This window comes from Esox lucius, chromosome 7, assembly GCF_011004845.1.
Source record: "Esox lucius isolate fEsoLuc1 chromosome 7, fEsoLuc1.pri, whole genome shotgun sequence".
NCBI lineage: Eukaryota > Metazoa > Chordata > Actinopteri > Esociformes > Esocidae > Esox > Esox lucius.
Window position 1 is genome coordinate 41,317,074 of NC_047575.1, and position 27,420 is coordinate 41,344,493.

Below are 27,420 nucleotides of genomic sequence, written 5' to 3' on the forward strand. Positions count from 1 at the left end.
TGGGAGAGAGAGTAAATCACAACAAAGAAAGAAAAAACACAGGCAATTCTTACTGCTATTTAATTCCACGTTTGCGTTTTGCAGGTTTATTCGTTAACAGCTCGTTTGTCATTGCCCATTCCACTTACTGTCTCCTGCTCCACAGAAACCCTTTTTGCCCTGAAAGAGAGAGAGGATGGGGAGAGATACCTTGAGTAGCTCCAGTCCAGCTCTGATGGCCTGCTCAGTGGGAACGCCCTCATCGTCATCGTCGGCTGTTCCATCTATCGACTTGTTCACCTGCTTCACCAGAGCACTGCAACGGAGGGCCAGAAGGGAGGGAGGGAGCGAGAGGCCGGCGAGGACACGGGGGGGAAAGAAGCAAATCATAGAGGGTTTAACTGGGTGGGTTTTCAGTCACCTTTCACGATTGTGTGTGGATTTGCGTGCGTAGCCGGACGGGGACACCGTGCCCGCGCGTAGCCTGACGGGACCGACGCTGCATTACCTGATGGACTCTGTGTCAATGTGGACAGGGGCGATTCTTTCCAGCAGGAACTTCACCATCTCCAGGAATGGATTACTGGGCTGTTTTGGACTGCCTAGCTTCTTAGTGATATCCCTCTGTAGGACGAACACACACACACACACACACACACACACACACACACACACACACACACACACACACACACACACACACACACACACACACACACACACACACACACACACACACACACACACACACACACACACACACACACACACACACACACACACTAAATGACAGAGCATTTGCAGTGTTTCCTGAGATGTTACGCAAAGAGGAATAGCAGAGTGCCTTGTGTCAGTTTGCCTTCTGTGTAGAGGAACCACTGACAGTGAGGGCCTTGTGCAGCCCAAGACAGAAGCTAAATATTAGCTCAAGCTTACAACAATCATTAGCTAAACATTAGAGCCGAAAATATTAAGGTCTGCCTTTCAAAGTGCACAAAGTTGACAGATTACGAAACATCGGCTCTATTCCTCAAAATGCACACGCGCACTCCTATGAATTACACTATTCAGGCCATTGCATTTAGAACACATCACTCCGCCCAGCTACAACGAGACAGTGTGACAATGAATGTACCACTGTCAGCACAAGACTCCAGCCGTGGTCCTGGTCTGCAGACTAATTTAAACCACCGCTCAAACGTCCCGCTCAGAACCGTACACATTACAGGCCTGATTATTCACCCCGGTTTTTTTTTTTTTTTTAGATCAGTAGTCTCTGCTCTGCACATTATGGGCCGACAGACACCAGCATCTGAAGAAGGGATGCAGTTGCAGCTGTGCCAATACCCGGGACAGCCACCCGGCACTGTAAGGCACAAACATGCGTAGCCCATCGACCAATCACTACGGCTACTGGATACATATCTGTGAAAACACCATTAGGAAACGTCACCCTGTCATAGGACGCTGACATGCACTGTCTAGGGTGAATCACCAGTCCCCAAAGACATCCTATAATTACTGTGGCCACCAATATACTCACACAAGGCCAATTTCAGACAGGTTTACAGCCTGTCAACAAAGTAGGGCACTTGGCTGGTTGGAAATTATATATTGTTATATGGATGGGGAAATATAAATAAACAAAGCAATTGCTTTGAGCTGTGCTTATGATTCTCCAAGTTACAGTCATCAGCGCGAACTGCTTTTAATCGATGGCAACATTTATTGATCTGTATCAAATCAGCTTTAAAACTATACTTCCCTCAGCCCCATGATGAATTGTGTTGAATTCAAGATAAAAAAACATTAAATAAAAAACCATCATCACCGGCCGATGGCAGAATGTCTCTGTAACCAAAAAGAAAGCCTAAAAAATGACTGGAGCAACACAACTGGCCACAATCCCAATTCTGACTTGGACGCCGAATCCTAAAGGAAACACCTTGGGAATGAAAACTCTCATTCTCTCCATTTTTCTTTTTTCACTGTCTCACCACACAGACTTCGGCCTGTTTGCAGCTGCAGGCCGGTGATACCAGGGCCTCAAGTTGGTCTCTGATCCGCTCATCATCCTCCAGGACCTGGGCCAGCTTCTTCACAAAGTCCTGGGCCTTGCCTGGGTCTGGAAGGTTTCCTGGAAATGCCACAAGTGTTTTGAGTATGTTATTATGTGATAGTGTGTGTGCACGCTCATTTTGTAGACGTAAGTTCTCATTGGTTGATATGAATAATGAATTGACTTCTTGTCAAACCCAAAGTTAAGTTGTAACTTATGTGTCAGAGTTGTCAGTAGTGGGACTTACTAGTGATCACCATAACTTTGGCAAACACCGCCTTGCTACCAGCATCAGACTGAAAAACAGACATTATTATTATTAATGAGGAATAAACAATATTAATACTGCTTCTGATTGAGATGTGAGGATAATCAGTGTATATGGCCTGTGACATTTCAATGTTACCCTGGCCTGTGATGTTCAGGTCCTACCCTAACCTAATCTGTAATGTTCAGGTCCTACCCTAACCTAATCTATAATGTTCAGGTCCCAACCTGGCCTGTGATGTTCAGGTCCCAACCTGGCCTGTGATGTTCAGGTCCTAACCTGGCCTTTGATGTTCAGGTCCTAACCTGGCCTGTGATGTTCAGGTCCTAACCTGGCCTGTGATGTTCAGGTCCTAACCTGGCCTGTGATGTTCAGGTCCTAACCTGGCCTGTGATGTTCAGGTCCTAACCTGGCCTGTGATGTTCAGGTCCTAACCTGGCCTGTGATGTTCAGGTCCTAACCTGGCCTGTGATGTTCAGGTCCTAACCTGGCCTGTGATGTTCAGGTCCTAACCTGGCCTGTGATGTTCAGGTCCTATCCTAGCCTGTGATGTTCAGGTCCTATCCTAGCCTGTGATGTTCAGGTCCTATCCTAGCCCTAAACCATTTTCTGTTGCCAACCTTTAACCACTGACTCCGCTGGTCAGTATACATGGCAGCGATTCTGCTTGACAGCTCAGTGCACACTGGATGAGTGAGCGAGGCAGCTAGCTAAATTACATCAAGACAAACCCTGACTGAACCCAAGGAACAGCCCCAGTCGGTAAATACTCTCCTCTACTCACTGTTCTGTTGCTGCATATCAGGAGGAGGGGCTAATATCTGAGACATCGGAATGGAAGAGAGCTAAACGGGTCAGCTTGTGAGGAATACGTCTTCAGTAATACTTGCCATGTAGACCTTCACCTGGTCGCCCCAGAGTTACAGGTAACATAATATCAGCTGACCCTTGTCTGGTCGCCCCAGAGTTACAGGTAACATAATATCAGCTGACCCTTGTCTGGTCGCCCCAGAGTTACAGGTAACATAATATCAGCTGACCCTTGTCTGGTCGCCCCAGAGTTACAGGTAACATAATATATGCTGACCCTTGTCTGGTTGCCCCAGAGTTACAGGTAACATAATATCAGCTGACCCTTGTCTGGTCGCCCCAGAGTTACAGGTAACATAATATCAGCTGCTCCTTGTGTGCCCCAGAGTTACAGGTAACATAATATCAGCTGCTCCTTGTGTGCCCCAGAGTTACAGGTAACATAATATCAGCTGACCCTTGTCTGGTCGCCCCAGAGTTACAGGTAACATAATATCAGCTGACCCTTGTCTGGTCGCCCCAGAGTTACAGGTAACATAATATCAGCTGACCCTTGTCTGGTCACCCCAGAGTTACAGGTAACATAATATCAGCTGACCCTTGTCTGGTCGCCCCAGAGTTACAGGTAACATAATATCAGCTGACCCTTGTCGGGTCTTGACCCGTGTATGTGTGTGTGAGATACCTTAGGCAGTTTGACTAAGTCCAGGAGGTCTTTAACATGGTGTCTCAACATATTCTGACACTTCCACATCTCATTCAGGGCCCTGGAGAGACAAACAAACTATTGATTAAATAAAGAAATAATAAAAGCAAATTAAAAGACACAGTCATCCAAAGCAACGGTGGTAAGTGGAGCCTGTGGACTGTTGCAATCCAGTAGATTCGGTTGGTTTAATGGCTGCTAGGGACTGGTGCTCCAGCAGAATGGGTTGGTGTAATGGCCCTTTGGGACTGGATCTCCAGTAGAATAGGTTGGATTAATGGCCCTTTGGGACTGGAGCTCCAGTAGAATGGGGTGGATTAATGGCCCTTTGGGACTGGAGCTCCAGTAGAATGGGGTGGATTAATGGCCCTTTGGGACTGGAGCTCCAGTAGAATGGGGTGGATTAATGGCCCTTTGGGACAGGATCTCAAGTAGAATGGGTTGGATTAATCATCTGGTTTAATGGCCCTTTGGGACAGGAGCAGAACCAGAACGGTGAGCAGACAGACATACTTGACAGCATTGGTGTCCAGGGTGGCGTACAGATAGTACAGACACTTCATCCTCTCGGTAGTCTCCAGGTTGTGAGGGACCATGTACTGGGCAAAGATACGCTCCACCAACAGCCTGGAGGGGGAAGATGAAGAGGAAAGACAGGGGACAGACAGTTACAATAAAGAGGAGTTGGGGGAGGGACAGTCACAATAAAGAGGGGAGACAGTCACAATAAAGAGGGGAGACAGTCACAATAAAGAGGGGAGACAGTCACAATAAAGAGGGGAGACAGTCACAATAAAGAGGGGAGACAGTCACAATAAAGAGGGGAGACAGTCACAATAAAGAGGGGAGACAGTCACAATAAAGAGGGGAGACAGTCACAATAAAGAGGGGAGACAGTCACAATAAAGAGGGGAGACAGTCACAATAAAGAGGGGAGACAGTCACAATAAAGAGGGGAGACAGTCACAATAAAGTGGGGAGACAGTCACAATAAAGAGGGGAGACGGGGAGACAGACATCAATAAAGAGGGGAGACGGGGAGACAGACATCAATAAAGAGGGGAGATGGGGAGACAGACATCAATAAAGAGGGGAGATGGGGAGACAGACATCAATAAAGAGGGGAGATGGGGAGACAGACATCAATAAAGAGGGGAGATGGGGAGACAGACATCAATAAAGAGGGGAGATGGGGAGACAGACATCAATAAAGAGGGGAGATGGGGAGACAGACATCAATAAAGAGGGGAGATGGGGGAGACAGTCACAATAAAGAGGGGAGATGGGGGAGACAGTCACAATAAAGAGGGGAGATGGGGGAGACAGTCACAATAAAGAGGGGAGATGGGGGAGACCGTCACAATAAAGAGGGGAGATGGGGGAGACCGTCACAATAAAGAGGGGAGATGGGGAGACCGTCACAATAAAGAGGGGAGAAGGGGGAGACAGTCACAATAAAGAGGGGAGATGGGGGAGACAGTTACAATAAAGAGGAAAGGAAAGAGGGAAGATAGGGAAGGAGTTTTACTATTACATGATTTAAGTTGGCTTTCCTTATTTCCACTATTCCACACCCTCTGACAACATCTCTCACCCTTTTATTCTGTCTCATCTCACAGATTTTCCAGGGGTGTATTCATCTTTACTGGGTGTATTCAATGGGCCAACCATAAAGGGTTTAGTAGCAAAACGTTTCTACTACAGAACAGGACAGGGAATGACCAGATTTTGTCCAAGTGGACAAAAAACAACGATTTAGACAAAATGCTTCCTCCCCATTTAGTGCTGTCGGATTCGGGTGAGGTGTTTCACCACAACCCCCCCACACGTTTGGCTTAATGAATACGCTACTGCCCCCACTACCCTCTCTGGAAACACGTAACAGAACTACCCCCGTTGGTCTAAGCACGCCCCCCCCTACCCCCCAAGGGTGATTTCCCAGTCTTACCGGTCATCAATGCTGTTCTGGTAGTAGATGTGCAGTAGTTTATTCTTGATCCAGGCGATCTGATTGGACGTCTCCTTGCCCCCCTCCCCCTGCAGGCAGTACTTCTTATATGTCTGGGCCAGACCCATCATGGCCTCCTTACGCACCCGCCACTACGGATGGGGGAGGTCGGGGGATGGAGGGACGGGGGGGGAGGAAAGAGAGGGGAAGCGTCAGGTGTGTTTGTAAATGAAGCAGCTCCAGCCTCCCACACCTGTCCGTCGTTCAATGTACACGAGCCGGGAGACCCACCCTCTTGTCCAGAGTCCTCTCCCGGACGAAGTTCAGCAGGGCGTCGTTGACCAGGGCCAGGTCCTTCTTGGCCGCCGTTACTATGGAGACGATAACGTCGTGACGGATGGCCTCCTCGGGGTCATGGGACCTGACCTTTAGATACTCTGGGGAACGCAGGACAAACGGAGAAAGTGTTTGTTTGGGGACCCACTCCTGTGGACACGTCCGCGCGATGACCCGCGAGTCGGGGACTATCGTTTCACCAGGATATTTGGAGGATATTTGATACAGTTATATTAAAAAGATGTGCATGGTCTCCTCCGATCCAATGGAAGCTGGTTTACACAATGTTGTGGAAGCTGGCCTTCAGTTGTAGAATACACATCAAGATCCCCAATGAAGGTCAGCTATCAGGAGCAAAAACCTACAAACTACTATAATCTCAACCACTCATCGGGATGGGAGATGATTTAAGGAGAACTTTTACCCCAAGGACACAATGCGTAACTCATTTCACTAACTGCTGTTGGAGAGCTTCAAAACTGATGCATCATGGGTACATTATGACTGACGGAATGACTATGAATAATATCGAGCAGTAACTTCGTTAATGGAAGGTAATTCTATCATCAGTTGGTTGTCCTTAAAGTCTGCTGCAACATCAAAAAGTATCAATGTGATTTATTGATTAACCTGTTGACTGTCTGAATTACTTTCCGTTGCCTGACAGTCTACTTGATTCATTAATCAATGTGGGTCTCACCCCTGAGGTCTGCGTGGTTCATGATAATTCTGATTGGTCTGTAGTTACCCCTGAGGTCCGGGTGGTTCATGATAATTCTGATTGGTCTGTAGTTACCCCTGAGGTCCGGGTGGTTCATGATAATTCTGATTGGTCTGTAGTTACCCCTGAGGTCCGGGTGGTTCATGATAATTCTGATTGGTCTGTAGTTACCTCTGAGGTCCGGGTGGTTCATGATAATTCTGATTGGTCTGTAGTTACCCCTGAGGTCTGGGTGGTTCATGATAATTCTGATTGGTCTGTAGTTACCCCTGAGGTCCGGGTGGTTCATGATAATTCTGATTGGTCTGTAGTTACCTCTGAGGTCCGGGTGGTTCATGATAATTCTGATTGGTCTGTAGTTACCCCTGAGGTCTGGGTGGTTCATGATAATTCTGATTGGTCTGTAGTTACTCCTGAGGTCCGGGTGGTTCATGATAATTCTGATTGGTCTGTAGTTACCTCTGAGGTCCGGGTGGTTCATGATAATTCTGATTGGTCTGTAGTTACCCCTGAGGTCTGGGTGGTTCATGATAATACTGATTGGTCTGTAGTTACCTGTAAGGTCTGGGTGGTTCATGATAATACTGATTGGTCTGTAGTTACCTGTGAGGTCTTTGGCTAGGTCCGGGTGGTTCATTAGACAGTGAGAGGCAAACTTGACACACTCCAGTCTGATGGGCACGTGGATGTCATTAAACCTGGAGGACAAAAACAACGTCACACACCTCAAAACAACGACACACACCTCAATACAACGACACCGCTATGTCAGGGTTCTGTCTCTCACCTGCCCAGGTAACACTGCCACAGGGGCTTGTTCTGTGCTGCCAGCTCAGAGTCTTTAGCTCCGAACATCTTGGCCAACAACTTGACCACCTGGAGACGCTCATCATTATCATTACTCTACAGGAGAGAAGTAGGGAGATCATTCTGTAAGAGAGATGTTACTGGGCATGTCTGTGGGCATGTCTGTGGGCGTGTCAGTGCACAAGTGTAACTGACAGCAGTGTGTTTGGGAGACTGAGCGAGTGTCAGAACCTTCAGTTTGAACTCCAGTTGGGGAAGAACTGACAGCAAGAGGTGGCTGTCTATATTGTAGAGCTCCAGGATCAGGTCGAACACATGTTCTGATAGATCACTGACCGACGTCTTCCCCAGCATCAAAACCAGGTTGAAGAACTGAAAGGAGAACATGTAGAAGAGAGGGAGTAGAGAGAGAAGAGGGCATTAGTGTACACACGCACACAGAGAGAGACAGGCAGAGAGACACCACTAGAGTCGTATCACTAAAGACCAAGAATTGATTACCATAAACAAATGAACACAAACAGATTTTAAACAGAGCCTTACGCTCATGTATAAAACGATATATTCCAAAGACAACAGGCAAAATGTTGCTACAATGTTTCCTAATTTACAATCCATAACTATGATGTAGGGCTGCACGATTTACCGCATTATAATCAATGTGCAATGTCCAAATCGCCAACGTGATTTTCAGCTCCAAAATAAGTAAATAAATTGTGCTTCACGCGAGGCAACAGGCACGAATTATACACCCATATTAGGTTTTCTTATGGCTGCTGTAGGTATTTTTGCAGGTTACTTAAATACCTGAACTAATTTTGTTTAAATACATGGTTTTCAATGTTAGTTGAATAGTTGATAGCGAAGTCACCTGCTTCAAGCTAGCGAGTGGCACAAACATATTGTCCCACATAGCCTACACAACAGCATGGTTATTAAAAGTTTTGGCTTCAATGTTGGTGCTTACAAACATGCTTAATATGGGAGAAAAACATAGGTCAAGGGTTGAGTTTTGCCTAACCAGCTATGAAAACGTCACAAACGCTGCCAACGCCACTGCATTAAATTACACCTTCAAATTTGTGTAAGTGTAAAATAGAAACCACTGATCTTTAACCTGATTTGTATTCAGTTTAATAGCACATTATGTAGGTTACGATCTAAAACATTTTGTGAGATTATCCGCACTGTTTACATCCATGTTTGAAAATCCCAAGTCATAACCATAATTAAGATATTTTTCAGATGAATCATTTCATGCCCCCCCCAGTGTGTACTTACATTAGTGATGTACGGCTCTATGGCCTGGGCTGTTCTCTTCAGCAGGGCTTTGGCCAGGTCATATGCCTGCTTGTTGAGGTTCTAAAGAACAACATAAGTGTATGAAGGATAGCGGCAAGGGGCAGACCGGGCTCTACAATGACAGGCTACGGACACACAGCCATGAAACTAAAAACAACAACTGACACATGACAGATACATACACACACAGCGAAGTGCAGGTATCTGGTATTATGTAGCATTCAGCCAGACCAGGAGGTGTTTATAAGTCAGTGTTGGCAGGCTTCACGGGGCCTGACTTGGTTAAGTTACTTCTGTGTTTAGTTTTTTCCGGGTGTTGTTTTATTAACCCTTTATAGAACTCTCCTATTTAAAAAGGCTGTTGTTTAGCTATGTTTCTGCTGCGCACACATGATTTGACTGGATGGACCAAAATACAACTCCAGAAAAAAGTAAGAGACCACTGCACCTTTTTCTTTCCTTTCCAAAAAAGTCAAAAGGGAAGGTTTTGAGTGAGGAACAGAAGGGTTAAAATTAAGAGACCACTGGAAATTAAACACTTCTGATCTTCACTCAAAACTTATCTTTTCAACTTTTTGGGGGTCTCTTAATTTTTTCTGGAGCTGGAGAACATCTTTCTGCCAGGTAAGCATGAACTGCATGGTAGTAAACATTTAACCAAGGATGTTTTTGAGGAAGCCCTTGCAAACCACCCATGCATTGTATTCACATCAATATGGCACAATAAGAAATACTATATATTCGGTTTACGTATTCAACACAAAAGTTCAAAACATTTTCAAATATTTCAGGATTCCATTCCAGGGTCTGTTTTCCCAATTGGCCATTCTGACAGGTCGCTACCTTTAGGGAGGACGCCTATTGGCCGGTCTGAATGGTCCCTACCTCACAGAGGGCAGCCATTGGGCGGTTTAACGGGTCCCTACATCCCGGAGAGTGCCCATTGGGCGGTTTAACGGGTCCCTGCCTCCTGGAGGGTGCCCATTGGGCGGTTTAACGGGTCCCTACCTCCCGGAGGGCCACGGCTGTAGTGACCTATAGAACAATGTGCCCACCTGACCAACCCACCCTGGACTGGGTGAACCATTTCAGGGCCTGGAGAACAGACCACAGTGTCAACGAGCCCAATAGGAAACCATTGTCCTGCACTGCTTTCAGTCACCAGTAGGGGTCTCATCATCTTGCTGAGCATAGGGACAGGCTGAATTGTAGGGGCAGGGATAGACTAGCAACTGCTAGTTGGTATTAAGCCCAGTGAACCAGTCCTGGAGGGGTCTCAAGCCAGCCGGCTACTTCCACAACCTTCGAATGGCTACAGTTAAGACGTCTCTGCTCCTTCACATGAAAACATGCACCAGTGAGGTATCGGAAATGTAAAAAAAGCATTGAAAAATCACTGCCGTTCCCACTGAGAAAACATGAGCACACTTCAGCCCATAGATTCAACCCAATCTATTCGAGCTTGTGATTTGTTGTGAGAGATGTTTGTCTTAAATGTGTACGTACCTTGTGCGCGGGCACCAGGTTGACCAGCACGGTGTCCAGTAGTTCCTGTGATACGCTGTCTCCTTCACACACGATGGAGCTCATCAGATCCACCATGTGCATGTGCACCTTCTGGTTGTGCCCGTTGCTACGGAGACCAAGGGTCAAATTATTAAACAATTTTATTAGTGCTTTTCTTCCAAATAATTTATGAGAAATAAAAATTACATTCCGGATGGGTCAAATTTTGTGAGCTATATAGGACCTGTAAAGCCCAGGGACCGCGGGCCTGTAAAGCCCAGGGACCGCGGGCCTGTAAAGCCCAGGGACCGCGGGCCTGTAAAGCCCAGGGACCGCGGGCCTGTAAAGCCCAGGGACCGCGGGCCTGTAAAGCCCAGGGACCGCGGGCCTGTAAAGCCCAGTGAACCAGTCCTGGAGTGGTCTCAAGCCAGTCGGCTACTTCCGCAACCTTCAAATGGCTACAGTTAAGACGTCTCTGCTCCTTCACATGAAAACATGCACCAGTGAGGTATCAGAAATGTAAAAAAGCATTGAAAAATCACTGCCGTTCCCACTGAGAAAACATGAGCACATTTCAGCCCATAGATTCAACCCAATCTATCCAAGCTTGTGATTTGTTGTGAGAGATGTTGGTCTTAGAGTTTTTTCTCCATTTTTGAATGTGCCTGAAAAGCTAGCGTTGGTACCAGGCTAGTCCTGGAGGGAAGCTAGCATTGATGCCAAGCTAGTCCAGGAATGGAAGCTAGCATTGATGCCAGGCTAGTCCATGAATGGAATCTTGCATTGATGCCAGGCTAGTCCAGGAATGGAAGCTTGCATTGATGCCAGACTAGTTCAGGGGCAGAAGCTAGCATTGATACCAGGCTAGTCCTGGAGGGAAGCTAGCATTGACGCCAGGCTAGTCCAGGAGGGAAGCTAGCAGGAAGAGCCCAAGTGTGTTCCCCAAACTGATCCATTGCCTCTGGATGGTCAGCTGGGTCTGACTGGTTCTGGGTTTTCCCACCCTCAAGAATACTTTCAAGACTGTGGAGGGAAAACTGATCCCAGACCAGGGACTACGGGCAATTTTTGTCTATCAACCTGGTGTAAAACATAACCTATCATGGCCACTCAGTGCATACTCATACTTCTCAAATTCCTAACATCCTTACCCTCCAATCACTGGTACGGACACAAACACACACTCACACCCCTCTAGTACTGGTTTGTTCAGTGGGCTCGGCTTTAGAAAACAACCCTGAAGCTTGTTGTTGAGCAGAGAGAAAAACTGAGGGAGCGAGTATGAGAGCGCAAGTGAACGTTAAGAAGAAAAGTCCTTACAATGAAAGATTAGTATTTCAGTATGGAAGAGATTGAGAGATACATTGCATTAAAGAGTGGATACAGTGAGCGTGAAGGATAGAGGATAGGGGCTCTCAAATGACAGGCTACTGGCAGACAGCCAATAAAATATGGAGGAAACTGAGCTGCACTTCCTAACCTCCTTCCAAATTCATGACATTAGTCATGTATTTTCCACAAATCATATAGACCCACAAAAATGTTTGACAAAAAAAAGTGTGTGTGTCTGTTAGGCAAAACACTGCAACAAGCAATCCCACCAGCAAGGTTCATTACCCACTGCTATGAGAAAAGGTCAGCCAGTGGAGCACAAACAGCAATGGAAACACAAACAAGATTTATTTTATTTGTTTATTAACTTTCCCTTGCCATTCATACTTTTACTATTTGCACATTAGAAAACTGCAGTTAATAATGCTAACGTTTCAAATGTACTGATCCTTCTGACGCTTGCGTGAAGGTTTCTGTAAAGTACAGAACTTAGCTTTAAAAAAATAAATAAAATCTACATTCCCAATTGCACCCATACCCCCTCGGAAAAAGAGCATGATGGAAAAAAGAAGAGAAAGCAAGGTACATACTTAATGACCTGAAACAGGGTCCTGTAGAGCTGTGTAAATATCTCGTTGCTGTCCTCCAGCTCAAAGCAGATGTTATAGGACTTCACCCAGGCTATGTTCTATAGAGAGACAGTGAGACAGGTAAAGAGGGAAAATGAATACGCCAAGGCTTCAAGACAGGTTCTTCGTTTTAATTTATACAGCATTATGACATTAACAATAAAATCTAGCTTCTTTCTGCATTTATCAAAATAAAAAACAAGTCATAAAATAATGACTCCCCCAAATCTGTTCATGGAGCTGGAAAGACTTACAGAAACAGACATCCTACATCACCACTCATTCCACTCCAATACACATTTTTTGAACTGACCCCTAAACACTAATGTTGAGCAGAATCTGTTGAACTGAACCCTAACATCTGACCTCTAACTCCTTACCTCTAGCAAGTAAAAGTATCTGTTGAATTGAGCACTCTTGGTGTCCTCCAGTCCTTTCAGCTGGCGAGTGATGAACATGAAGATGTCCTGGAAAAAAAAAACCCACCACAACCATGAACAGCTGTCTACAGACAAAGCACAGATGTTTTCTTTCAGGATCACTCTGTAGTTCAATATAAGTCTGTTGTTTTAGGGATCTTGCATTGAAAGTGTTGCATCATTTTTGTATCACACTCTGGCTCTGACATTGCCCTAGTCAGGTAAGGTAATCTCTAGATTAGACTGACCTAGCCATTAAAGATCTAGCTATGCCTCTAACGCAGCCATGGAACATTACAGCATGGCTAGATCTAGGTGAAAGACTGACCTAATCAATTAATATTACAGTCACTTGAGTATGGCTAGATCTAGGTGAAAGACTGACCTAATCAATTAACATTACAGTCACTAGTGTATGGCTATATCTAGGTGAAAGACTGACCTAATCAATTAACATTACAGTCACTAGTGTATGGCTAGATCTAGGTTAGACACTGACCTAACCATTAATCAATCAATCACATTTATTTATAAAGCCCCTTTTCACACCAGCAGATGTCACAAAGTGCTTTTACTAAACACATGGCCTTAAACCCCAAGGAGCAAACAACATTACAGTCACTACAGTACTGCTAGATCTAGGTTAGAATCTGACCTAACCAATTACCATTACCACAGTACGGCTCTGACCTTCAGTTTGTCGGGTGAAGTGTACGGCGCCTCGGGGGCGTAGATCCTGAAGATGTCAGCGAGGCAGCAGGCCACTAGGAGGCGAACGTCCTTGTCAGGGTGCTTCAGGAAGAAGTCTGATGCCAGGTGGAGTGCCAGGTTGAGATAGAGCTCCTTCTCCTCCTCGCTGTCCTGATCCATGTCCATGAACGTCTTCACCACCATCTGGAAATAAAGACGGTAACTGATTAATTCATGTGACAGGTCGAGCTACACTAACTTCTCGTCAACATCCAGATCCAGTGATTTCTCCACACAAGTCAAGCAATAAAGAAAATAATAAATAATTAGTCAAGCAACAAGTCATGTCAAACTTAATAAATAACAAGAAACGTGATAAACAAATGTGTCCTACAGCACACATATTCAGGTACCAAAAGTCCTATACGTGTGTAGGTAATAAGGACTAAAGACGACGCGTGTAGGTAATAAGGACTAAAGACGACGCGTGTAGGTAATAAGGACTAAAGACGACGCGTGTAGGTAATAAGGACTAAAGACGACGCGTGTAGGTAATAAGGACTAAAGAAGACGCGTGCAGGTAATAAGGACTAAAGAAGACGCGTGCAGGTAATAAGGACTAAAGAAGACGCGTGCAGGTATGAAGGACTAAAGAAGACGCGTGCAGGTATGAAGGACTAAAGAAGACGCGTGCAGGTATGAAGGACTAAAGAAGACGCGTGCAGGTATGAAGGACTAAAGAAGACGCGTGTAGGTAATAAGTACTAAAGAAGACGCGTGTAGGTAATAAGTACTAAAGAAGACGCGTGTAGGTAATAAGTACTAAAGAAGACGCGTGTAGGTAATAAGGACTAAAGAAGACGCGTGTAGGTAATAAGGACTAAAGAAGACGCGTGTAGGTAATAAGGACTAAAGAAGACGCGTGTAGGTAATAAGGACTAAAGAAGACGCGTGTAGGTATGAAGGACTAAAGAAGACGCGTGTAGGTATGAAGGACTAAAGAAGACGCGTGTAGGTATGAAGGACTAAAGAAGACGCGTGTAGGTATGAAGGACTAAAGAAGACGCGTGTAGGTATGAAGGACTAGAGAAGACGCGTGTAGGTATGAAGGACTAAAGAAGACGCGTGTAGGTATGAAGGACTAAAGACGACGCGTGTAGGTATGAAGGACTAAAGAAGACGCGTGTAGGTATGAAGGACTAAAGAAGACGCGTGTAGGTATGAAGGACTAAAGAAGACGCGTGTAGGTAATAAGGACTAAAGAAGACGCGTGTAGGTAATAAGGACTAAAGAAGACGCGTGTAGGTAATAAGGACTAAAGAAGACGCGTGTAGGTAATAAGGACTAAAGAAGACGCGTGTAGGTAATAAGGACTAAAGAAGACGCGTGTAGGTATGAAGGACTAAAGAAGACGCGTGTAGGTATGAAGGACTAGAGAAGACGCGTGTAGGTAATAAGGACTAAAGAAGACGCGTGTAGGTATGAAGGACTAAAGACGACGCGTGTAGGTATGAAGGACTAAAGACGACGCGTGTAGGTATGAAGGACTAAAGAAGACGCGTGTAGGTAATAAGGACTAAAGAAGCCGCGTGTAGGTATGAAGGACTAAAGAAGACGCGTGTAGGTATGAAGGACTAAAGAAGACGCGTGTAGGTAATAAGGACTAAAGAAGCCGCGTGTAGGTAATAAGGACTAAAGAAGACGCGTGTAGGTGTGAAATGGAAATTTGATTTTGACGTATCCCACTCATCCTAAGACAGGTTCAGGTAGTGGAATCAGAGTAAACTACTTCACTGCAATTCTCACGCAATTAGGGTTAAGTGCCTTGCTCAAATGCAAGTCAATAGATCACCTTGACGGTTCAAGGATTAGAACTGGCAAAGCTTCAGGTCACTTGCCCAACACTAGCCGCTAAGCTACGTTCACTCTCAGCGTGTGGTTGCGACGGTACTGACCTTGAGCCGACGGACCATCTCCTCCTTGGAGATGTTGCTGGATATCTCCTTGACCCCAGGGGGGTAGGTGACCTTCCCGTCGGCCGCTCGAGCCTTAGAGTGAGCCATGCTCCCAGCTCAGTGCTCCTGCAGGGAGACACACGGCAGTCAGCAGAGTTCCCCGATTCGGGTCGTCATCTGTTGTCAACAGTTCTCTTTCAAATGTCAGATTGTGTTTTGGAATGGTGTAACAATACTGGGGGGTGTAACAGCATTTCTGTGCTCATGACGACCAGGCCATATCAATTACAAGAGCAATAGCTAGATTGGTTTCACTAACTTGACATAGATTTTTACCTAATTGTGACAAATCACACTAAAACAGTTTCAATAGCATCAATAATCATAAGAAATGTATATTTCAGAGTACATACTTAGTTTTAACAGCCATTGTTGCCCAATTATTTAACTTAAATAACCCCATGTAGCCATTTCCAGTAACTGTCTATCAGTCTTTTACACTGACTTTCCCCCCCCCCACTCTTCTTTAGAGCACTGCTGTGAAACTCATGGTTGACTCAAGACCAGTTGGCCAGGCCCTGAAGAAGCAAAGCAGCCCCAAACCTTAATGACACCGCTTCCATGCTACCAGTTTGTATGAGGTTCTTCTATTTAAAGGATATGTTTCGTTTTGGCCAAACATGGTGTCTGGTATTGCAGCCAAACAACGCCGTCAAACTTCAGTAATGCTGACATTCTTTTTTGAGAGCAGAGACTGCTCCTTCCGGACCTCATATGTAGGTCAGGTTTGTGCCGTCTCTTTGACAGTTGACACATTAACTTCTACATCGCGTCAACAGAGGCCTCTAGATCCTTTGATGCTACCCTGGAGCTCTTAGAGACATCTATAAGCATTTTTGTGTGCGCAAATCTGACTTTCCAGTGAGTGCACACACCTTTTTACAAAATTGTATGCTTACAGGTGCAGAAATGCGCCCATACTTGATGGTTCAGTAGAGTGCAGTTTCAACACCTGTCTGTTTCAGCATTTATTGTAATCGCTACAAGTATGATGTAGCCATCAAGGAATTGGCCAATGCACCTTGTGTTTCGCTACAAGGTCAGAACAATCATCAGAGCCTTCTCAATAACCTCTCTGGTTCGGGCGTTTCCCACCCTGAGCATCACCTCTGTCATGCCACTCGCACCAGGTGACTCGGAGAGGCTCTGTTTCGCCATCAAATGCTCTCGCTATGGTGTCCCACAGGGCTCAGTTCCAGCCTGCCCCTCAATGCACCAAGCCACATGGCCCAGTCATATCCCCTCATGGCCTTTCCTACCACGGCTATGAGAATGGCACTCGGGAACTACTCCCCATTTCCCACTTCTGACACCGCCTGACCACACACAGTCCCGGCCCATCTTCTGAAGACTTCTGAAACCCGACTAACATAAAATAAGGAACGGCCCTGCCACATGATGTTACCTCAACTAGACATCTTAAGATGAACGCGCTACATGTAAGTCACTGGAAATGTAAGCAAAAACTGTAAAATGCAGTGCAGGGCGTCAGGAGGAATTTATACTGCTATACTGCTCACGGTGCATCGCATTCCGCCGCAGCTTCTAAGCTTCACAAATCACATGGTTCAATCCTCAGTGGCTTCATTCTGTCTGGTGAATGAAAACACTAATGGGAAAATCTTTTCGGTGGGTATCTGGTGTAACATTCCGTTGACATGACGCCAACGGCAACGCAACGCTGGTAGCGTCTGTGTCGTAAGAGTGTCGGCCAATACCATTACCCCGACATGGGAGATAAGAATCATGACTCACTGCCTTCACGAATAACACAAAAACACATCTGGAAGAAAAACTGAACGTGACTGTGGAAACTCTACATAATCCCCGTACCATCAGACGATGCCAGGAACATTGTCAATGCTGTCACAGAGGATGGACTTGAGCCGCGAACATGCAGCTTTGCATATGTAATCAATTTAGAAACACAGAGGGGCTACATTAAATGCTGCCATTTAATTTTTCTCTTCCAAGTAAGAGAATCATACTTGGAATAGCCTAAAACATCTAATGAGGCAGGCTATTCTGAGTACTCTGGACCATGGCGACAGCCCAAACGGCACTCTATTCTGTATACTTGGTGCACTACTAGAAGGCCCTGGGGTCTTCTGTCTGTTCAGTAGGGAATAGGACGTAATTTTGGACACCCAGATTACAGTACTGGGAAACATTCTCCTATAGAAAGTTCAGTTCACTACTTTAAACACGGTAAATGGTAACATGTTCAGTTCACTACTTTAAACACGGTAAATGGTAACATGTTCAGTTCACTACTTTAAACACGGCAAATAAGGTGCCACATGGGACACTTACCACGTCAGGGAAAACTACAGTCCCAGCACCAGGATGACATGGTTTCTGCAGGCAAGTAATCCTGGTTAACCCAGAACTAAAGAACGGGTCAGACGCTCTATCATGTTCAGGGTCAATACCCAAAACAATAAGGTGTATGGCACCACCAATAATCCTGCCCAGATCAGACTGTCCCTCCAAACAGGAGGATGTAAGTAGGAGAACGTTTAGAGGCCATCTGAGGCAAGCCTGTGTGTGCGCCCATGTGACAACATCCCAACTACACCACAAATCCATTTGCATGGCAGGGTGTCAAGGAAAGCCCACCTACTTACTCAGGAAAGCCCACCTTTACTCAAGGACTCGCAAACAAACGCCGGAGGAGATTCTGTGCAAAATTATTTCAAAATAAAAGTTGTAGATTTTGGCCTAAATGCAAAGTGTTATGCTTTGGCTATTGCCAATTAAACACATTATCAAAACAGACCAACCTCCTTTAATATTAAACGTGTTGTGGAAACACCATTGTTGTGAAGTTGTTTCTTAACCAGGAACTGGGTAGGAGGAAATTAATGGAACAATGTTTACTTAAGAGATGAGACGGGAACAAAATAACTCCTTCCATCTCTTGGAAAATGAGTGGTCCATGAGCCAGCTGCCTCCTCCCTTCTGAAATGCAAACATTTTCTTTTGCAAAAACACAGACAAAGCAGATACTTGCCATACACGTCGGAAAAACAAATCCATCTCGATATCTTACACATATCGTTGGTTGTTGACGTCTCCACGTAACACTCAGTGGGCACATCTGATACTACAACAGCCATGCAGGCCTCATAAATAAAGAGAACCTGGATTTGTTGGACCATGCCGTGCTGTTGTTTATTTTTACTCCTTGAATGTCTGGTGATGGTTATCCTGCACCCGCTGGAGACGATGCTTCTGATTTTTCACGGACACATTTGGAACCCAACGTGGTCGTCAGCTGCATTAGCCCGTCCTTGACAGGGAATGTCGTGTTGTTCGTCGCAAAATGGCCTGGTGTACATCAACGCTGCAACACACTGGCGTTTGCCCATTTCTGGTGGACTAGCTCGCACGCCCCATGCCACTCTCCTTCGTCCTCCTACACGGACATACTGTTCCAAGAACTGAGGGGGACTGGAGCCTTTTGGTTTTACGGGCCGTTCTCTGTAAACCCAAGATAATTGTTGTGGGTGAAATGCCAAGGAGGGCTGCCACGCCTGCCACAGACCGTGTTGTTGGTACAGTCATATGGACCATTCAAGTCTGTCCCGGAGAGATTAAAAGGCCATTCATATTTTTCCCATTTTACTGCATCGGTTCTACTTTACCTTCAGCCTAATCCATCCACGCATGCATGCGTTCCTCATCAGTTTGCCTAATCCATCCATCCGAACACATTTCACAGTAGCCAGCGTGGAACCAAGCCAGCCAGAACTATGCTGCAGCATTGAGCTTCCAACCACAACCATCCCGGCTTCAACAGCCTGGCTGTCTGCCATACCGTTTTGTCTCTGACCTCTTTCCCACCTCCCAACTGCTGCCAAAGAGGAAGCCCATCCCTCCGCGGCCGGGAGAAGGGCTAGGCGCAGGGGATGGGAGCAAGGCTAGGCGCGGGGGATGGGAGCAGGGCTAGTCGCGGGGGATAGGAGCAGGGCTAGTCGCGGGGGATAGGAGCAGGGCAAGGTGCGGATGACAGGAGCAGGGCTAGGCGCGGGGGATGGGAGCAGGGCTGGCGCAGGGGTGGAAGCAAAGGGGTTTGTATTGCCTGTCTAGTGGCTAACCAAATCCCTTGCTCTAGCCTAATGTTTCGCCAGGCCTGTGGAAAATAATTTTTTTTGTTCTCTGCAGTAAATGCCATGACAGTCAGGTGCATCCCGTTCCAACTGATCATCCTTGAGATGTTTCTACAACTTGACTGGAGTACACCTGTTGTAAATTCAAATGATTGGACAAGATTTGGAAAAGCAAACACCTGTCTATATAAGGTTCAACAGTTAACAGTGTATGTCAGAGCAAAAACCAAGCCATGAGGATAAAGGTAAAAGGTCAGGACAGGATAATGTCTAGGGACACAAGGAAGGGAACAAAAAAAATTGTTGGCAGCATTGAAGGTCCCCAAGAAAACAGTGGACTGAATCTTAAAATGGAGGAAGTTTGGTGTGACTGACACTTCCTAGAGCCGGGCAAGGAGGCAACCAGGAAACTAATAGTCCCTCCGGTTAGTTTGATTGTGATTACCAGGTATGAAATTAAACAGCCGAAACACTACAGCCATGTTTGGTTTGCAGAAGAGAAAATTTCAGATGCTAAAACTTATGAATTATGATTTTGGCATAAGCTACTGAAATTGTCACACTGTAGAACTTTGCCTTTATAAAAATGGGAGAAACTTCCAGAAGAACCACCATCTCTGCAGCACTCTCCCAATCAGGCCTTTATTCTAGAGGGGCCAGACAGAACATACTCCTGGCACATGACAGGCAACTTGGAGTTTGCCAAAAGGCACCCAAAAGGACTCCAAAAATTAGAAATAAGATTCTCCGGCCTGATGAAACCAAGACTGAACTCTCTGGCCTGAATTACAAGCGTCAAGTTTGGAGCAAATGAGGCACCCCTCATTACCTGCTATGGTGACCAATGGTGGTGGAAGCATCTTGGGGTGGGGATTTTTTTCAGCATTAAGGACATGCAGACTAGTCAGGATCAAGTAAAAATTTATGGGGAAAGTACAGAAAGATCCTTTATGACAAGATCTGCCCCAGAGTCCTCAAGACCTCAGATAGGGACCAAGGTTCATCTTCCAACAGGACAACAACCCTAAGCACACAGCAAAGGCAATCCAGGAATGGCTTTAGGACAAGTCTCTGAATATCTCTGTGTGGCCCAGCCAGAGCTGAACCCGACCAATCATCCCTGGAGACACCTGAAAATGTCTGTGCGGCGACAGAGTTTGAGAAGATTTGTGAAAAATTTGAAGAAATCCCCAAATACATCTGTGCCAAGCTTGTAGTGTCATACCCTACAAGACTAATTGTTGTAAATGTGTTTCAAGAAAGTACTGAGTAAAGGGGTCAGAATACATACAAGTGATATTTCAGATATTTTTATAAATGTATAAAAAATCTGAACAACCTGCATTTACTTGGTCATTATGGGGTACTGTGTGTAGACCAATGAGGAATAAAATGTATTTATTTATTTATAAAATCAACTTAATCCATTTTAGAATAAGGCTGTAACATAAAAAGTGGAAACGGTGAACGACATTTACAAAAAAGGTACACCTCACTTCTATAACAGAACTCCAATAATTTTCGTAGTCGTACTAAGAAAATGTTGAAGAAGAGCAAGAAGTCAAAGGGATCCCAAGCAGAAGATCAACCGAAATGTGTATTCAAATGAATTCCAACCAGGGCCGTCAAAATGCCCCTCACATATTTTCACAGGATCAATAGGCTGTAAAAAAGAATAGTAGAAATAAAAAGATATGCTATTCACAGCAGAAAAGCGCAGTTGAAACATTAACGACGAGCAATCGCATACAAGGAAAATATCTGTTTGAGTCATCAAGCATGTATTGTACAAACCAGTGGTGGGCAGTTAATCAGCCTACCGCAACTCAGAGGGTGGAGTCCTGCTTTGTTGAAGGGCAGATCAACTAATGTTAGTCTGCTCAGGGATTCAAACTAGAAGCCTTCTGGTTACTGGCCTGACGCTCCAACCACTCTGGAGAGGGTTTCTGTTAGACTAAAGCTGATCCAGGGTAAGGGGTGAAGACACTTCATCAGACGGTGTCATTCAGTGGCTGAGAGCCTGATACACACACGGCCTGCAGCTGTCAGATCTGTTGGATGGGCCTGTATTGCGCAGTTTCCTAATTTATCTCCCGAAAGTCAATCCCCCATCAGGCAGAGTGGACGGGGGTATATTAGTTTACAACAGGGGTGAGGACGAGGTGTGGGGGCTTTCTGTCAGCAGAGTGATTGCAACTCTGAGAATGCTGCGGACAGAAAGGTACAGAGCAAAATGATTCCCATCGCTACACAGGGTGTTGGATGATTGATATTCTGCACTCCATGGTGCGGATGCCAAATCTATTGGACATGTTGTATTGCCATTATTACTCATTTGTCATGTCAGGAGTCTCCACCTGAGGCCCTCCTTCCCTCACCCCACCTGACCCTCATTTTTTTCTCTCCCCTCAGAGGTGAAGGGTCTCCCACCCCCTCTGGTGAGTAAAGGGTTCGCTCTCTCTCGCCCCTCTGAAGAAAGTATTAAGTAAACAAAAAAACATGCACTTGAACTCTAACCCAGACTGAACTTTGGCCCTAGAGCCACGGTAACCATGGCGACAGGGTGTCTGTCTACAAACAATGAGAGGAACGACTAGACACCAGTCCGGGGCAAACTTACAGAGGTGAAATGAGGCACATGACAGGAAATAGGACAAACAGTGCGGCAAACACACAGACAGAGAGAAAAACAGGAGGACGAGAGAAAGAGTGTTAAGAAAGCCACCGATGCCAGGGAGCGAAGTTAAATGTGGTTATCTGCATAGAGCCTCTGTAAGGAAAAGTTGCCTGGCACCATGTATTAAAAAGATATGAAGAGTCAGCCCGTTACACACCGTTACACTGCTGCTGTGACTGAACGGGCGGCACAAGAGCCTCACCGAAACTGAAAGACGCGTGAGTAGAAAGGAGGAGGAAGAGAACGAGGGGAAGCGAAGAAAATTACAAACTGGGTTGCATCTTTAATTGTTTGGTGTGCAAGGCAAGAAAACATGCTGTCGGTGGGTCTGAGGAAGTGATTGCCAGCCCAACTCAAGATAATTTCACTCAACTCAATGAAAGGGATACATAGGGTTGGCAGCTTGAGTACTGTGGTAAATACCAGGCCAGACCAATAAAAATCAGCTAACCCTTATTTTCTGAGTGATATTGTCAGCCGAGGTCCTAGAGGCACATTGTTTCACAATAAAAGTGAGAAAAAAAATTGCCGCTCATTTTGGAAAGGGTTACAACGCTATTTCTTAGGCTGAATGCTCATTGTACATTTGCCCCCAAATAAACCTGCATCATCCAAGAGTTCTGGAACAATGTATTGGGGTCAGATAAGAAAAGGGGAACTTTTTGTCTAGCTCGCCCTGTTATGTCCTGGAGTGAAATAACAAAAACACATTCCAAAGCATATCAACAGTGCAGCATGGTGGTAGTAGTGTCATGGTTTGGGCATGTTTGGAAGCATCAGGACCTCAGTGCCTTGGCATCATAGAAGCACTGGATCATGCAGGAAGACAATGATCCAAAACACAATAGCAAGTTTACATAAGGACAGTTGACAAATGGGAAATGCAAAGTTTTGGAATTACTTAGTCAAAGCCCAGGGATAACATCATGCATAAAAAATACAAAAATGCTAAACGGGGAAAATACTATGGGACAGCACCAACCATTCATGCATTAATGCACAGACATGTGCCCGCATGCACGTAGATATCTGTGCACACACGTTAATCATAAACTGTTTTTTCCAGGTCCTAAACTACTTGGTTTACTTTGAATAAACCCAATTCAAATAACTTTTGCACACATTTAAACGCTTTACGATTAGCTAAAGGAATTTAACTAATTGGTTGCACGATCATGTAATTAGTCAGAACCTTGCACACTGAGTATGTTGTTAGTAAGGTCAATATAGCACCAAGTTGCAAGAAAGCTGTGTGGTACAGTAATTCAAGCCTAAACAGATGGAGGGGGTGCGAGAAATAAAATACATGCGGTCATTTACATGATGGAAAGATACTAGCAATTCTGCAAATAACATTTTATTATACATTCATATAGTACCCATGCGGAGAAAAACTCGCGAATTACATAATTAATAAAAATCTAATTATGACCACCGAGTAATCCGCTAGCTACATGTAGCGATTTCTAGATCCAGTTCCCACTGACTAAGTTCGGGTATAAAAATTAAATGTGATATAAACGCTGGCTAACATTATTTTCACACATCTTTACAATAATTCATATTCTGAACAGGGACACGAAGTATGCAGATCTCGATTTGTAAAAGCTAACAAGTTAGCTACATTGGCTAACTAGTTAACCGTGCTGTAAATGGTAGACGCATTTATGTTGGTATGGCAGGCTGTGCGCATTGTTATGGCACGGTTGTATGTCAAGGCCACCACAGTAGCTAGCTGAATAGCATGTTATTGTAGCTGGCTAACAAACGTTAGTTAACGATGCAAATTCCATTAGGCAACAACACGCAAGTCCCGCATTTCCTACGTTATTCCGATTGAGTAAAGAACATAGCTAATCAATCACAGACAACATGCACAAATATTCGACGCACGGCTAACTAGTGATTTAAAAATACTGCTAGCTGGCTAGGTTAACTTAGCCAAACGCGCCCACATTCTCTGAGGAACCCGGGTGTAACAACAGCGGCAAGGCGAACACAGCTAGCCAATACACGGGCAGTGAAAGCGGACAGCTCCTTCCAATCTAGAAACACATTAATTTGACAGATCCGAACATATCCCTGAAAAGCCTCTAAAAAATGCATCATCACAAAATTATCTCTGAATTCTAAACGTCCATCGTTGTTTTCGATCATTCCTACCTTTTTTATGAATTGCAATCAATTGTATCCTCTCCTCTGTTCCGTAGCTCTCTTCCACCTCCGAGCTTCAAAATGGCGCCAATTTGCTTCTACACAGCACCCGCCGGCCAGAAACCATACAAAGAAACAGAGCGCCATCTACAGTGTTTCACCAAGGAACCGAGCAACGGCCGTGTGTATTTTTTGATTTATTAGATTGAATCACAGCCATAGTGTAGTAGCGCTCTGGCATCAGTGGTTGTTCCTCATCTTGTGTTGTGCAATGGGTTATTTTTCATGTTCAAGACATACAGCAGTCATAAAAAAAATCGAATAGAGTCAAACATAATGCTCTGCGTTGCACCAATTTCATTGCAACTGTGTCCAATGTGGTATGAGACAGTCTATCTACAATTAAATACAGATAAATATAAACACACTTAGATTAATTTAATGTACATATATTCATATTATTAACCTAATATCACTTATGGAATAAAGGGTAACTTAATTCAGGTGCAACTTATAATAAGGGGTTTGCAGTGAGTGATGCAGTGGTAAGAATAGGGGGGTAAGCTATTAACTTGTGTTAAGATAAACTATCATCGATTAAAAAAAATAAATGTAACATTATTCAAATGTATAATGTTACATTTATTGCTTTTCTTGCAAGGCTATAAATAAGAAAGGGTTGGTGTAATTTTCTGGTCAGTCCTGCTGAGAATAGATCATTTGGACTGGATGCTAATTTAATAAAATGCAAAATGTTAGAATTGAACTGTGTTTACATTTTAAATTACATTCATTTCATTATCTCATATGAGCTGGACTGCATATACGTATTGTAAACCACTAACGTGCACCAGTGTAGCTAGTATGAGACAACAACAATTTATGAATGTACATAACTGTCACTAAACACAACCAGTAACCATTATTCTCTTTAAAGTAATGTGTGGAAATATAATTATTTCACTACACTTCTTTTATTTACACACTACCCACATTATATTAGGTAAACATTTGTAAGCATTTATTACCAACAAAATACATTACTTTCACTACCAAAGCACTAACCTCCCTACTTATTCTGTCCCTTCAAGCTCTCCAGCCTCCATTACATTACTGTGTTCCTCGTCCCTCTGTCTCATTACTCTCTGTAAAGCAAAGTTGCAAATTAAAATTTGATTGGCATGAGAATAGTATACACAGAACTAATTTAATTTATCAATCAAGTCAAGGTCAGCAGCTAACACAGCACTAATTGGCTGACTGTCTAGCTAGCTGCACTGTTCCAAAAAATAAAGAGAACACTTAATAAATCACACTTCTGGTCTCAATTAACTAAATAGAGTTGTGCTCATAAGTTAGCATACCCTAGCAGAAATTGTGACATTTTGGCATTGATTTTGAAAATATTACTGATCATGCAAAAAAAAAACTTTTTATTTAAGGATAGTGATCATATGAAGCTATTTATTATCACATAACTGTTTTGCTGCTTTTTAAATCATGTGAATCCCATAAGAAATTAAACATATGTTTTCTTTACAAATGGTACATATATTACCAATTATCCAAGGGTATGCAAACTTCGAGCACAACTGTATATTAAAGATCAAAATCTTTACTGTACATTGTGTAAATTGTTAAGAACAAAATGACGTAACAATGGTCAATGAAGACCAAAATCACCAATCAATTGAGGGCTGGATTCAAACTCACACCGAACATCAAAAGTAAACAATTGAAATCATAGGCTGTTCCAACTTGCGTGAATTTCAACACGGAAACTCAAAATGTGACTCTGTAGTATCAATGGCCCCCACCTGCCTGTATGCGTTTCCGACAACATCTGGGCATGCTCCTGATGAGATGGCGGATGTTGTCCTGGGGCATCTCCTCCCAGACCTGGATCAGTGCATCAGTGAGCTCCTGGACAGTCTGAGGTCTGACGTCCCAGAGGTTCTCAATTGGATTCAGGTCTGGGGAAGACGAGGGCCAGTCAATGGCATCAATGCCTTTGTCATCCAGGAAATCCCTACACACTTAGGCCACATGAGGCTGAGCATTGTCCTCCACCAGGAGGAACCAATGGCCCACTGCACCAGCATAAGGTCTGACGATGGGTCTGAAGGTTTCATCCTGGTACCTAACACCAGTCAGGATACAGTTGGCTAGCACATGGAGGTCTGTGTGACCCTCCAAGGATATTTCTCCCCAGGGCATCACTGACCAACCGCCAAATCGGTCATGCTGCATGATGTTACAGGCAGCATAACGTTCACCACGGCGTCTCCAGACTCTTTCACATGCTCAGTGTGAACCTGCTCTCATTTGTGAAGAGAACGGGGCACCAATGGCGGACCTGCCAATACTGGTGTACTGGTGAGTGCCATTCAAGCTGCACGGTGCTGGGCTGTGAGCACAGGTCCCACTAGAAGACGTCGAACCCTTATGCCACCCTCATGGAGTCTGTTTCTGACAGTTTGGTCAGAAACATGCACACCAGTAGCCCGCTGGAGATCATTTTGTAGAGCTCTGGCAGTGCTCCTCCTGTTCCTCCTCACATAATGGAGCAGATACAGGTCCTGTTGCTGGTTTGATGCCCTTCTACAGCCCTGTCCAGCTCTTCTCATGTAACGCCCTGTCTCCTGGTATCTCTTCCATACTCTTGAGGCTGTACTGGGAGACACAGCAAACCTTTTTGTGGCAGCACTTATGTATGTGCCATCCTTGGAGGAGCTGGAATACCTGTGCAACCTAACAAAATGCAAAACTAGAGAAGAATCAGAAAGGATAAGGAGAGAGCAATTGTCTGTGGCCTCCACCTACAAAATCATTCCCTTTTTGGAGGTTGTCTTGCTGTTGTGTCTCCAGTGCACCTGTTGTCACTTTCATTTGCACCAAAACAGGTGACACTGATTCACAATCACTTATGCTTCTTAACTGGACAGATTAA

General features: G+C 44.8%; 1 protein-coding gene across 1 annotated transcript in view; it reads right to left on the reverse strand.

Moving 5' to 3' along the window:
- Nucleotides 1-24,565, reverse strand: part of LOC105008238 (sister chromatid cohesion protein PDS5 homolog B) — a 38,210-nt gene extending 13,645 nt beyond the window's left edge. Inside the window, exons 1-18 of the mRNA XM_029121286.2 lie at nucleotides 24,480-24,565; nucleotides 15,468-15,593; nucleotides 13,513-13,716; nucleotides 12,784-12,870; nucleotides 12,365-12,462; nucleotides 10,443-10,569; nucleotides 8,916-8,996; nucleotides 7,866-8,006; nucleotides 7,615-7,730; nucleotides 7,431-7,525; nucleotides 6,062-6,207; nucleotides 5,771-5,922; nucleotides 4,336-4,449; nucleotides 3,802-3,883; nucleotides 2,286-2,334; nucleotides 1,977-2,116; nucleotides 488-603; nucleotides 190-295 (exon numbers count right to left, since the gene is read on the reverse strand). Of these exons, the coding sequence (XP_028977119.1) occupies nucleotides 190-295; nucleotides 488-603; nucleotides 1,977-2,116; nucleotides 2,286-2,334; nucleotides 3,802-3,883; nucleotides 4,336-4,449; nucleotides 5,771-5,922; nucleotides 6,062-6,207; nucleotides 7,431-7,525; nucleotides 7,615-7,730; nucleotides 7,866-8,006; nucleotides 8,916-8,996; nucleotides 10,443-10,569; nucleotides 12,365-12,462; nucleotides 12,784-12,870; nucleotides 13,513-13,716; nucleotides 15,468-15,575 (1,962 nt within the window). The 5' untranslated portion in view covers nucleotides 15,576-15,593; nucleotides 24,480-24,565. The remainder of the gene's footprint in view (nucleotides 1-189; nucleotides 296-487; nucleotides 604-1,976; nucleotides 2,117-2,285; nucleotides 2,335-3,801; nucleotides 3,884-4,335; nucleotides 4,450-5,770; nucleotides 5,923-6,061; nucleotides 6,208-7,430; nucleotides 7,526-7,614; nucleotides 7,731-7,865; nucleotides 8,007-8,915; nucleotides 8,997-10,442; nucleotides 10,570-12,364; nucleotides 12,463-12,783; nucleotides 12,871-13,512; nucleotides 13,717-15,467; nucleotides 15,594-24,479) is intronic.
- Nucleotides 24,566-27,420: the final 2,855 nt, after the last annotated feature.